Source organism: Oncorhynchus keta, chromosome 18, assembly GCF_023373465.1.
Source record: "Oncorhynchus keta strain PuntledgeMale-10-30-2019 chromosome 18, Oket_V2, whole genome shotgun sequence".
In the NCBI taxonomy this organism is placed as follows: Eukaryota; Metazoa; Chordata; class Actinopteri; order Salmoniformes; family Salmonidae; genus Oncorhynchus; species Oncorhynchus keta.
The window spans coordinates 53,935,735-53,948,702 of NC_068438.1; the positions used below are offsets into that span (position 1 = coordinate 53,935,735).

The 12,968-nt window shown below is 45.9% G+C and overlaps 1 protein-coding gene across 4 annotated transcripts in view; it reads left to right on the forward strand.

The window, feature by feature from the left end:
- The window catches only part of tenm4 (teneurin transmembrane protein 4), a 783,671-nt gene that overhangs the window by 185,922 nt on the left and 584,781 nt on the right, over positions 1–12,968 (forward strand). For all 4 annotated transcript variants that reach the window (XM_052468712.1, XM_052468713.1, XM_052468714.1 and 1 more), the window contains exon 3: positions 7,328–7,627. In XM_052468712.1, coding sequence (XP_052324672.1) covers positions 7,328–7,627 — 300 coding nt within the window. The remainder of the gene's footprint in view (positions 1–7,327; positions 7,628–12,968) is intronic.

Below are 12,968 nucleotides of genomic sequence, written 5' to 3' on the forward strand. Positions count from 1 at the left end.
GTGGTTAGAGTGTAGAGGCGGCAGGGTAGCCTAGTGGTTAGAGTGTCAGAGGTGGCAGGGTAGCCTAGTGGTCAAGATAAGAGGAACAGACTGGCCTTGTGGTTAGAGCAGGTAGGCTAGTGGTTAGAGTGTAGAGGATATGGCAGGGTAGCCTAGTGGTTACAGTGTAGAGGTGGCAGGGTAGCCAGTGGTTAGAGTGTAGAGGTGGCAGGGTAGCCTAGTGGTTAATATAGAGGAGGCAGACTGGCCTGTGGTTGAAAGCAGGTAGCCTAGTGGTTAGAGTGTAGAGGTGGCAGGGTAGCCTAGTGGTTACAGTGTAGAGTTGGCAGGGTAGCCTAGTAACAGGGTTAGAGTGTAGAGGAGGCAGGGTAGCCTAGTGGTTAGAGTGTAGAGGAGGCAGGGTAGCCTAGTGGTTACAGTGTAGAGGTGGCAGGGTAGCCTAGTGGTTAGAGTGTAGAGGAGGCAGGGTAGCCTAGTGGTTAGAGTGTAGAGGTGGCAGGGCAGCCTAGTGGTTAGAGTGTAGAGGAGGCAGGGCAGCCTAGTGGTTAGAGTGTAGAGGAGGCAGGGTAGCCTAGTGGTTAGAGTGTAGAGGTGGCAGGGCAGCCTAGTGGTTAGAGTGTAGAGGTGGCAGGGCAGACTAGTGGTTAGAGTGTAGAGGAGGCAGGGTAGCCTAGTGGTTAGAGCGTTGGACTAGTAACCCGAAAAGGTGCAAGATCGAATCCCCCGAGCCGACAAGGTAAACATCTGTGTATCTGCCTCCTGAACAAGGCAGTTTAACCCACTGTTCCTAGACCAGTTAACCCACTGTTCCTAGACCAGTTAACCCACTGTTCCTAGACCAGTTAACCCACTGTTCCTAGACCAGTTAACCCACTGTTCCTAGACCAGTTAACCCACTGTTCCTAGACCAGTTAACCCACTGTTCCTAGACCAGGTTACCCACTGTTCCTAGACCAGGTAACCCACTGTTCCTAGACCAGTTAACCCACTGTTTAGACCAGTTAACCCACTGTTCTAGACCAGTTAACCCACTGTTCCTAGACCAGTTAACCCACTGTTCCTAGACCAGTTAACCCACTGTTCCTAGACCAGTTAACCCACTGTTCCTAGACCAGTTAACCCACTGTTCCTAGACCAGTTAACCCACTGTTCCTAGACCAGTTAACCCACTGTTCCTAGACCAGTTAACCCACTGTTCCTAGACCAGTTAACCTACTGTTCCTAGACCAGTTAACCCACTGTTCCTAGACCAGTTAACCCACTGTTCCTAGACCAGTTAACCCACTGTTCCTAGACCAGTTAACCCACTGTTCCTAGACCAGTTAACCCACTGTTCCTAGACCAGTTAACCCACTGTTCCTAGACCAGTTAACCCACTGTTCCTAGACCAGTTAACCCACTGTTCCTAGACCAGTTAACCCACTGTTCCTAGACCAGTTAACCCACTGTTCCTAGACCAGTTAACCCACTGTTCCTAGACCAGTCAACCCACTGTTCTAGACCAGTTAACCCACTGTTCCTAGACCAGTTAACCCACTGTTCCTAGACCAGTTAACCCACTGTTCCTAGACCAGTTAACCCACTGTTCCTAGACCAGTTAACCCACTGTTCCTAGACCAGTTAACCCACTGTTCCTAGACCAGTTAACCCACTGTTCCTAGACCAGTTAACCCACTGTTCCTAGACCAGTTAACCCACTGTTCCTAGACCAGTTAACCCACAGTTCCTAGACCAGTTAACCCACTGTTCCTAGACCAGTTAACCCACTTCCTAGGCCGCCATTGTTAAAAACAGGTAGTTCATCAATTTAGATTATTCATTACCTTCACAATCAATACTTGTCAATAGTTATCATATCAATGAGTAATACATATATTATTTTATTCAACATTCAACGAGTAACGATATGAGGAAAACACTCCTCCACATTGTAGGACGTATGAACCATTGAATAACTGATTGTGCAGCACCTTGCTGGATCTCTTAGTGTGTCACCCCCCCCCCCCATAGAGAGGCTTTTATGCTCTATTTTATGTTAGGCCAGGGTGTGACTAGGGTGGGCATTCTAGTTTCATTATTTCTATGTTTTCTATTTCTTTGTTTTTTGGCCTAGTGTGGTTCTCAATCAGAGGCAGCTGTCTATCGTTGTCTCTGATTGGGGATCATATTTAGGCAGCCTTTTTTTCCCCACCCGTGTTTTATGGGTAGTTGTTTTCTGTTTATTGCACCTTACAGAACTCTTTCTTTTTTATTTCCACTTTGTTATTTTTTTTCAAGTGTTTTGGTTATTAAAGAATCATGAACACTTACCGCGCTGCGTTTTCGTCCGATTGTCATTACGACGGGAGCCGTGACAACGTGATCGGCATCCTAGTCAGTACACAAACACACCACGTTGGTGAGTACAGGTCGCTGAAACAATGGGTGATTCTCAATTGGGATAAAAGTCTGTCCTCTCCTCGACTCCTCCGTCCTCTTCTCCTCCGTTACCCGGAAAAAGTGGTTGAGTGGTCGAGGAGAGTGTCATTTAGTTAGTAGTTCTCCTCACCTCGATAGTCCCCCTACTACTAAAATGTATCTTTCGGAGGTTTGAAATCTGCCCCTTTTGAATCAGCTGTTGTTTACTGAGAGGAGAAAAGCAGACATTTAAAAAAACACTACTTATCCTTCATCTAGATAATGTTTTGCACAACTAGCTACATTCCTAGCTTTTTATTGCATTACACATTACCTCCCCTGTAAACCTCATTAACCTGATGACGAGCTAGCGTAGGGGATATCTCCCCTGTAAACCTCATTAACCTGATGACGAGCTAGCGTAGGGGATATCTCCCCTGTAAACCTCATTAACCTGATGATGAGCTAGCGTAGGGGATACCTCCCCTGTAAACCTCATTAACCTGATGACGAGCTAGCGTAGGGGATACCTCCCCTGTAAACCTCATTAACCTGATGACGAGCTAGCGTAGGGGATATCTCCCCTGTAAACCTCATTAACCTGATGACGAGCTAGCGTAGGGGATACCTCCCCTGTAAACCTCATTAACCTGATGACGAGCTAGCGTAGGGGATACCTCCCCTGTAAACCTCATTAACCTGATGACGAGCGAGCGTAGGGGATACCTCCCCTGTAAACCTCATTAACCTGATGACGAGCTAGCCTAGGGGATACCTCCCCTGTAAACCTCATTAACCTGATGACGAGCTAGCGTAGGGGATACCTCCCCTGTAAACCTCATTAACCTGATGACGAGCTAGCGTAGGGGATACCTCCCCTGTAAACCTCATTAACCTGATGACGAGCTAGCGTAGGGGATACCTCCCTGTAAACCTCATTAACCTGATGATGAGCTAGCGTAGGGGGATATCTCCCCTGTAAACCTCATTAACCTGATGACGAGCTAGCGTAGGGGATATCTCCCCTGTAAACCTCATTAACCTGATGACGAGCTAGCGTAGGGGATCTCCCCTGTAAACCTCATTAACCTGATGATGAGCTAGCGTAGGGGATATCTCCCCTGTAAACCTCATTAACCTGATGACGAGCTAGCGTAGGGGATATCTCCCCTGTAAACATCATTAACCTGATGACGAGCTAGCGTAGGGGATACCTCCCCTGTAAACCTCATTAACCTGATGACGAGCTAGCGTAGGGGATACCTCCCCTGTAAACCTCATTAACCCGATGACGAGCTAGCGTAGGGGATACCTCCCCTGTAAACATCATTAACCTTATGACGAGCTAGCGTAGGAGATACCTCCCCTGTAAACCTCATTAACCCGATGACGAGCTAGCGTAGGGGATACCTCCCCTGTAAACATCATTAACCTTATGACGAGCTAGCGTAGGAGATACCTCCCCTGTAAACCTCATTAACCTGATGACGAGCGAGCGTAGGGGATACCTCCCCTGTAAACCTCATTAACCTGATGACGAGCTAGCCCAGGGGATACCTCCCCTGTAAACCTCATTAACCCGATGACGAGCTAGCGTAGGAGATACCTCCCCTGTAAACCTCATTAACCTGATGACGAGCTAGCGTAGGGGATACCTCCCCTGTAAGCCTCGTAGGGGATACCTCCCCTGTAAATGACATTAGCCTGATGACGAGCTAGCGTAGGGGATACCTCCCCTGTAAGCCTCGTAGGGGATACCTCCCCTGTAAACCTCATTAACCTGATGACGAGCTAGCGTAGGGATATACCTCGTAGGGGATACCCCTGTAAACCTCATTAACCTGATGACGAGCTAGCGTAGGGGATACCTCCCCTGTAAACCTCATTAACCTGATGACGAGCTAGCCCAGGGGATACCTCCCCTGTAAACCTCATTAACCTGATGATGAGCTAGCCCAGGGGATACCTCCCCTGTAAACCTCATTAACCCGATGACGAGCTAGCGTAGGAGATACCTCCCCTGTAAACCTCATTAACCTGATGACGAGCTAGCGTAGGAGATACCTCCCCTGTAAACCTAGCGTAGGAGATACCTCCCCTGTAAACCTCATTAACCTGATGACGAGCTAGCGTAGGGGATACCTCCCCTGTAAGCCTCGTAGGGGATACCTCCCCTGTAAACCTCATTAACCCGATGACGAGCTAGCGTAGGAGATACCTCCCCTGTAAACCTCATTAACCTGATGACGAGCTAGCCCAGGGGATACCTCCCCTGTAAACGACATTAACCTCATGATGAGCTAGCGTAGGAGATACCTCCCCTGTAAACCTCATTAACCTGATGATGAGCTAGCCCAGGGGATACCTCCCCTGTAAACCTCATTAACCCGATGACGAGCTAGCGTAGGAGATACCTCCCCTGTAAACCTCATTAACCTGATGACGAGCTAGCGTAGGAGATACCTCCCCTGTAAACGACATTAACCTCATGATGAGCTATTTAGGGGATACCTCCCCTCTCCATTAACCTCATGATGAGCTAGCGTAGGGATACCTCCCCTGTCTAACCTCATGATGAGCCTCTCCCTAAACCTCATTAACCTTCCTCGCAGGAGATTCTAATTTCCTCTCCTTCCTCTCCTCTCTCTCCTCTCCTCTCCTCTCCTCTCCTCTCCTCTCCTCTCTCTCCCTCTCTTCTCCTCTCCTCTCCTCTCCTCTCCCTCCTCTCCTCTCCTCTCCTCTCCTCTCCTCTCCTCTCCTCTCCTCTCCCTCCTCCTCTCCTCTCCTCTCCTCTCCTCTCCTCTCCTCTCCCTCCTCCTCTCCTCTCCTCTCCTCTCCTCTCCTCTCTCCTCTCCTCTCCTCTCCTCTCCTCTCCTCTCCTCTCCTCTCGTCTCTCTCGTCTCCTCTCCTCTCCTCTCCTCTCCTCTCCTCTCCTCTCCTCTGCTTCTTCTATTAACTTTGACGTTTTACAAAGTGGACGGAGGAGGAGAGGAGACGAGCAAAAATTTTTTAGATTTTCCCAAAGTAACGTACATCTGAAATAATCAATGTTACAGGTTACTTCTTGCGATCTTCTACATCACACATGTCTATGAATCGAAATATGGTTATAAACGCTAATAACATGAACAAACCTTTAGCACTTTGTGTTTAGCGCGCCATCAGTTGATAGAAATGGAGTCCGATGTCTGTGACGGGTGCTCTGCGGTGCGTATCGTCACAATATGATTAAGCAATTAAAAACAATACAAATTAAAAAAAGAGATTTGTTTCTAACAGAATCAATTCAGTCGTCATTTTACTGTTCTGTTATTCGATATGGTTGTTGACGCTCATGTAGCAGTGCACGGTAACCAAAAACAATATAATGAAGGGTCTTGCCTGCTCACGACATTCCCCACATCACATCCTTACAACAACAATCATCCCCCATGAGAGGATCCTATTCAGGGCGAAGAAGTGATTAGATTATTATGATTTTTATGATTTTTATTTTTATACAGTGACTTCAGAAAGTATTCAGACCCTTTCATTTTTTCCACTTTTTCCATGTTACAACCTTATTCTAAAATGGATGAAATGATTTGTTTTCCTCATCAATCTACACACAATACCCCTTAATGACAAAGAAAAATAAAAAGGTTTTTATAAATGTTTGTAAATTTAGGGTTAGGAAGGCCGTAGGGGTTAGGACGGCCGTAGGGGTTAGGAAGGCCGTAGGGGTTAGGACGGCCGTAGGGGTTAGGACGGCAGTAGGGGTTAGGACGGCCGTAGGGGTTAGGACGGCCGTGGGGGTTAGGACGGCCGTAGGGGTTAGGACGGCAGTAGGGGTTAGGACGGCCGTAGGGGTTAGGACGGTCGTGGGGGATAGGACGGCTGTAGGAGTAGGAAGGCCGTAGGGGTTAGGACGGCCGTAGGGGTTAGGGCGGTCGTGGGGATAGGACGGCTGTAGGAGTAGGAAGGCCGTAGGGGTTAGGAAGGCCGTAGGGGTTAGGAAGGCCGTAGGGGTTAGGAAGGCTGTCCGTAGGGGTTCGGACGGCCGTAGGGGTAGGAAGGCTGTCCGTAGGGGTTAGGACGGCCGTAGGGGTTAGGACGGCCGTAGGGGTTAGGACGGTCGTGGGGGATAGGACGGCTGTAGGAGTAGGAAGGCCGGAGGGGTTAGGACGGCGGTAGGGGTTAGGGCGGTCGTAGGGGTTAGGACGGCCGTAGGGGTTAGGGCGGTCGTGGGGATAGGACGGCTGTAGGAGTAGGAAGGCCGTAGGGGATAGGACGGCTGTAGGAGTAGGAAGGCTGCAGGGGGAGAGAAAGAGGGACCTATATCTGATGCTTCCCTGATGTCTTATGACCTTCTAGGGTCTGCATCCCAAATGGCACCCTATTCCCTATATCGTGCCCCTATCGGCCCTGGTCAAAAATAGTGCACCATGTAGAGAATCGGGTGCCATTTGGGCCACAGATGTAATGAGTGGCCTGACCTGATCTGCTCGTAAAGCCACACTGTGGATGTTAACTGTATAGGAAGGAGTACCACTGGAAGCAGCGTAAGTCTGTGTAACTAAATATATATAAATAAATATATGCCATTTAGCAGACGCTTTTATCCAAAGCGACTTACAGTCATGTGTGCATACATTCTACGTATGGGTGGTCCCGAGAATCGAACCCACTACCCTGGCGTTACAAGCGCCATGCTCTACCAACTGAGCTACAGAAGGACCACTGAGCTACAGAAGGACCGCATTATGTAGACTCTTACTGTCCCATTCCCCTCTCTGATGTTGCACAATGTTATGGACCTCACAGTACACCATCTTGTCTGTATTGTACTGATTCATTGCAAATGTGGATACATTTTTTTTCTCTTCTCTTTCTATCTTTCTGTCTGTTTTGTGTCTGTCTGTCTGTGTCTATTGTACCTGTCCTCCTCCAGGAGCAGATTTCTCTCTCAGAGACCTAGGTTTCGGGGATCCTCTCCCTCCTCACGTGGCGTCATACCGTGACGACCTGGGTCTTGGTTCTGGTGGTGGTTTGGGCATGGGTCTGCCTCACCGTGACTACTCTGTGAGCATGTGCTCGGACGCCGACACGGAGCCGGACGGGGTCATGTCCCCGGAGCACGCTGTTAGACTGTGGGGTCGCAACACCAAGTCAGGACGCAGCTCCTGCCTGTCCAGCAGGGCCAACTCTAATCTGACACTCACAGACACCGAGCATGAGAACACTGAGAACGGTAGGGAACTGAAGCTTATAGGATAACCACTTTTGTGTCTCTTGCTTTGCTACTGGATGTGTCTTGTTGCTTTACCTACTTATTAGATGTATGGGAAATGGATGTATTGTTGAACATGAAAGCACCGAGAATGGTAACGCTGCTTCACATTTAGGACCTCAATGAACTGGATGTTATACCTGGGATAGAACTGGATAGAACTGGATATTATACCTGGGATAGAACTGGATAGAACTGGATATTATACCTGGGATAGAACTGGATAGAACTGGATAGAACTGGATATTATACCTGGGATAGAACTGGATATTATACCTGGGATAGAACTGGATAGAACTGGATATTATACCTTGGATAGAACTGGATAGAACTGGATATTATACCTGGGATAGAACTGGATATTATACCTGGGATAGAACTGGATATTATACCTGGGATAGAACTGGATATTATACCTGGGATAGAACTGGATAGAACTGGATATTATACCTGGGATAGAACTGGATAGAACTGGATATTATACCTGGGATAGAACTGGATAGAACTGGATAGAACTGGATAGAACTGGATATTATACCTTGGATAGAACTGGATAGAACTGGATAGAACTGGATATTATACCTGGGATAGAACTGGATATTATACCTGGGATAGAACTGGATAGAACTGGATAGAACTGGATATTATACCTTGGATAGAACTGGATAGAACTGGATATTATACCTGGGATAGAACTGGATATTATACCTGGGATAGAACTGGATATTATACCTGGGATAGAACTGGATATTATACCTGGGATAGAACTGGATAGAACTGGATATTATACCTGGGATAGAACTGGATAGAACTGGATATTATACCTTGGATAGAACTGGATAGAACTGGATATTATACCTGGGATAGAACTGGATAGAACTGGATATTATACCTGGGATAGAACTGGATAGAACTGGATATTATACCTGGGATAGAACTGGATAGAACTGGATATTATACCTGGGATAGAACTGGATATTATACCTGGGATAGAACTGGATAGAACTGGATATTATACCTGGGATAGAACTGGATATTATACCTGGGATAGAACTGGATAGAACTGGATATTATACCTGGGATAGAACTGGATATTATACCTGGGATAGAACTGGATAGAACTGGATATTATACCTGGGATAGAACTGGATAGAACTGGATATTATACCTGGGATAGAACTGGATATTATACCTGGGATAGAACTGGATATTATACCTGGGATAGAACTGGATATTATACCTGGGATAGAACTGGATAGAACTGGATATTATACCTGGGATAGAACTGGATATTATACCTGGGATAGAACTGGATAGAACTGGATATTATACCTGGGATAGAACTGGATGTACCATGTGTGTGCATACTACTACATACAGGATCCATCAGATATACAGAACTACTACCCACTTAACAGGTGTGGAATATCAATAATCTGATTAAACAGCATGATCATTACACAGGTGCACTTTGTGCTGTGGACAATGAAAGTGTGCAGTTTTGCCACACAACACAACGCCACAGATGTCTCAAGTTTTGAGAGAGCCTGCAATTGGCATGCTGACAGCAGGAATGTCCTTCAGAGCTGTTGCCAGAGAATGTCACGTTTATTTATCTACCATAAGCCGCCTCCCAATGTCGCTTTAGAGAATTTTGCAGTACGGCCAACCGACCTCACAACCGCAGACCATGTGTAATGAGTTGTGTGGGCGAGAAGTTTGTTGATGAGTGCCCCATGGTGGCGGTGGGGTTATGGTATGGGCAGACACAAGCTACGGACAACGAATGTAATTGCCTTTCATCGATTGGCAATTTGAATGCACAAAAATACTGCAACGTAATCCTGAGGCCCATTGTGAGGCCCAGTGTGAGGTCAATGGGCCTCAGGATCCTATTGCAGTATTTTTGTGCATTCAAATTGCCAATCGATGAAAGGCAATTATGTTCGTTGTCCTTAGTTTATGCCGGCCCATACCATTTTTTAAAGGTGTCTCTAACCAACAGATGCATATCTGTATTCCCAGGTCATGTGACATCCATAGATTAGGACCTAATTCATTTATTTCAGTTGGCTGATTTCCTCTTATATGAAGTGTAACTCAGTAAAATCAATGAAATTGTTACATGTTGTGCTTATATTTGTTCAGTGTAGGTCGATGTCATAGGGGAAGGCACAGGGGGTCAAAGGGTAATCACAGCCATCTGAATGCAGCGCAGCACAGTCAAAGGTCACACAGTTTAGGGGAGATAACAGCAGCGTCTTATAGCTCTCGTTAATGTGCTGCTGCTTATTAACCTACTACATACCGGATCAATGTGTGTTTAGTGTTGATGGGTTAAAATCTGAATGATGTAGCGATGAATTATTCTAGAACTCAAAAATGATGTAGCGATGAATTATTCTAGAACTCAAGAATTATGTAGTGATGAATTATTCTAGAACTCAAGAATTATGTAGTGATGAATTATTCTAGAACTCAAGAATTATGTAGTGATGAATTATTCTAGAACTCAAGAATTATGTAGTGATGAATTATTCTAGAACTCAAGAATTATGTAGTGATGAATTATTCTAGAACTCAAGAATTATGTAGCGATGAATTATTCTAGAACTCAAGAATTATGTAGCGATGAATTATTCTAGAACTCAAGAATTATGTAGTGATGAATTATTCTAGAACTCAAAAATGATGTAGCGATGAATTATTCTAGAACTCAAGAATTATGTAGTGATGAATTATTCTAGAACTCAAAAATGATGTAGCGATGAATTATTCTAGAACTCAAGAATTATGTAGTGATGAATTATTCTAGAACTCAATGCTGCTTCCTCTTCTTCTTAACTCTTTGCCCTCTAAAAATATGTATTGAATTGGCATTGTGCCACATTGTCCTTGAGATCAGCAAGACTCAAGAGAGACTAATTTACATATTGAGACTTCTTATTAATTGTTGAATAATTTATTAGGTAGTGATACTCTATGGCACTTACCCTGGTATGCAACTACATCATTTTTAAGATGAAAGTGACGGCCATTTCCTTTTTATGCAGTGTTTCTCTTAGGTTGTAAGCTGCCCGACCGATACAATTCTATCTCTGAATTTGGATTTGGGTCGCCCTTGTAATTGGAAAATAATCCATGGGGGTCACTGGTCACTGTGCTATTTGTCCACCAGGAGACAGACCTATTACAGCCTGACCAGAGTGTACGACCCAGGAGACAGATCTATTACAGCCTGACCAGAGTGTACGACCCAGGAGACAGATCTATTATAGCCTGACCAGAGTGTACGACCCAGGAGACAGATCTATTACAGCCTGACCAGAGTGTACGACCCAGGAGACAGATCTATTACAGCCTGACCAGAGTGTACGACCCAGGAGACAGATCTATTACAGCCTGACCAGAGTGTACGACCCAGGAGACAGATCTATTACAACCTGACCAGAGTGTACGACCCAGGAGACAGATCTATTACAGCCTGACCAGAGTGTACGACCCAGGAGACAGATCTATTACAGCCTGACCAGAGTGTACGACCCAGGAGACAGATCTATTACAGTCTGACCAGACAGATCTATTACAGCCTGACCAGAGTGTACGACCCAGGAGACAGATCTATTACAGTCTGACCAGAGTGTACGACCCAGGAGACAGATCTATTACAGCCTGACCAGAGTGTACGACCCAGGAGACAGATCTATTACAGCCTGACCAGAGTGTACGACCCAGGAGACAGATCTATTACAGTCTGACCAGAGTGTACGACCCAGGAGACAGATCTATTACAGTCTGACCAGAGTGTACGACCCAGGAGACAGATCTATTACAGTCTGACCAGAGTGTACGACCCAGGAGACAGATCTATTACAGCCTGACCAGAGTGTACGACCCAGGAGACAGATCTATTACAGTCTGACCAGAGTGTACGACCCAGGAGACAGATCTATTACAGCCTGACCAGAGTGTACGACCCAGGAGACAGATCTATTACAGTCTGACCAGAGTGTACGACCCAGGAGACAGATCTATTACAGTCTGACCAGAGTGTACGACCCAGGAGACAGATCTATTACAGTCTGACCAGAGTGTACGACCCAGGAGACAGATCTATTACAGCCTGACCAGAGTGTACGACCCAGGAGACATATCTATTACAGCCTGACCAGAGTGTACGACCCAGGAGACAGATCTATTACAGTCTGACCAGACAGATCTATTACAGCCTGACCAGAGTGTACGACCCAGGAGACAGATCTACGACCCAGGAGACAGATCTCAGACTAATTACAGCCTGACCTGACCAGAGTGTACGACCCAGGAGACAGATCTATTACAGCCTGACCAGAGTGTACGACCCAGGAGACAGATCTATTACAGCCTGACCAGAGTGTACGACCCAGGCGACAGACCTATTACAGTCTGACCAGAGTGTACGACCCAGGAGACAGATCTATTACAGTCTGACCAGAGTGTACGACCCAGGAGACAGATCTATTACAGTCTGACCAGATGAATCATGACAGGTTCCTTTAATATCTGTTTATAAACTTTAGAGAATAAAATGTCTCTGAGAGAAGAAAATCCTTGAGTGTTTGACCTCTCCAGAACTGATATTAAACCTTAATGACATGATATGGTAATAAAGTAATAGCCATATATCGTATTCTCTTCTGTGACACAGTGACTGGCTGCATCCCAAACGCCACCCTGTTAATTAACGGCACCCTGTTGGCTGTTTCCTTACACAGGGCACCCATAGGGCTCTGGTCCAAATTAGCGCACTAAAAAAAGGTAATTAGGGTGCCATTTGGGATGCATGGATAGTGGGGATTAATATGACGTGGTGGTTATGAGGCGTGTGCGAGTGGACACGGATGACTAGGCTCGGCGCGTGGCAGCTTGGTGACAGAGGCAGGAAAAGACATCTTAACCAGCTTATCCATCTTATCCATCTTATCCATCTTAACCATCTTATCCATCTTAACAATCTTATCCATCTTATCCATCTTAACCATCTTATCCATCTTATCCATCTTATCCATCTTAACCCTCTTAACCATCTTATCCATCTTATCCATCTTAACCATCTTATCCATCTTAACCCTCTTAACCATCTTAACCATCTTATCCATCTTAACCATCTTAACCATCTGACCAGAGTGTAACCATCTTATCCATCTTAACCATCTTATCCATCTTATCCATCTTAACCATCTTATCCATCTTAACCATCTTATCCATCTTATCCATCTTATCCATCTTAACCATCTTATCCATCTTATCCATCTTAACCATC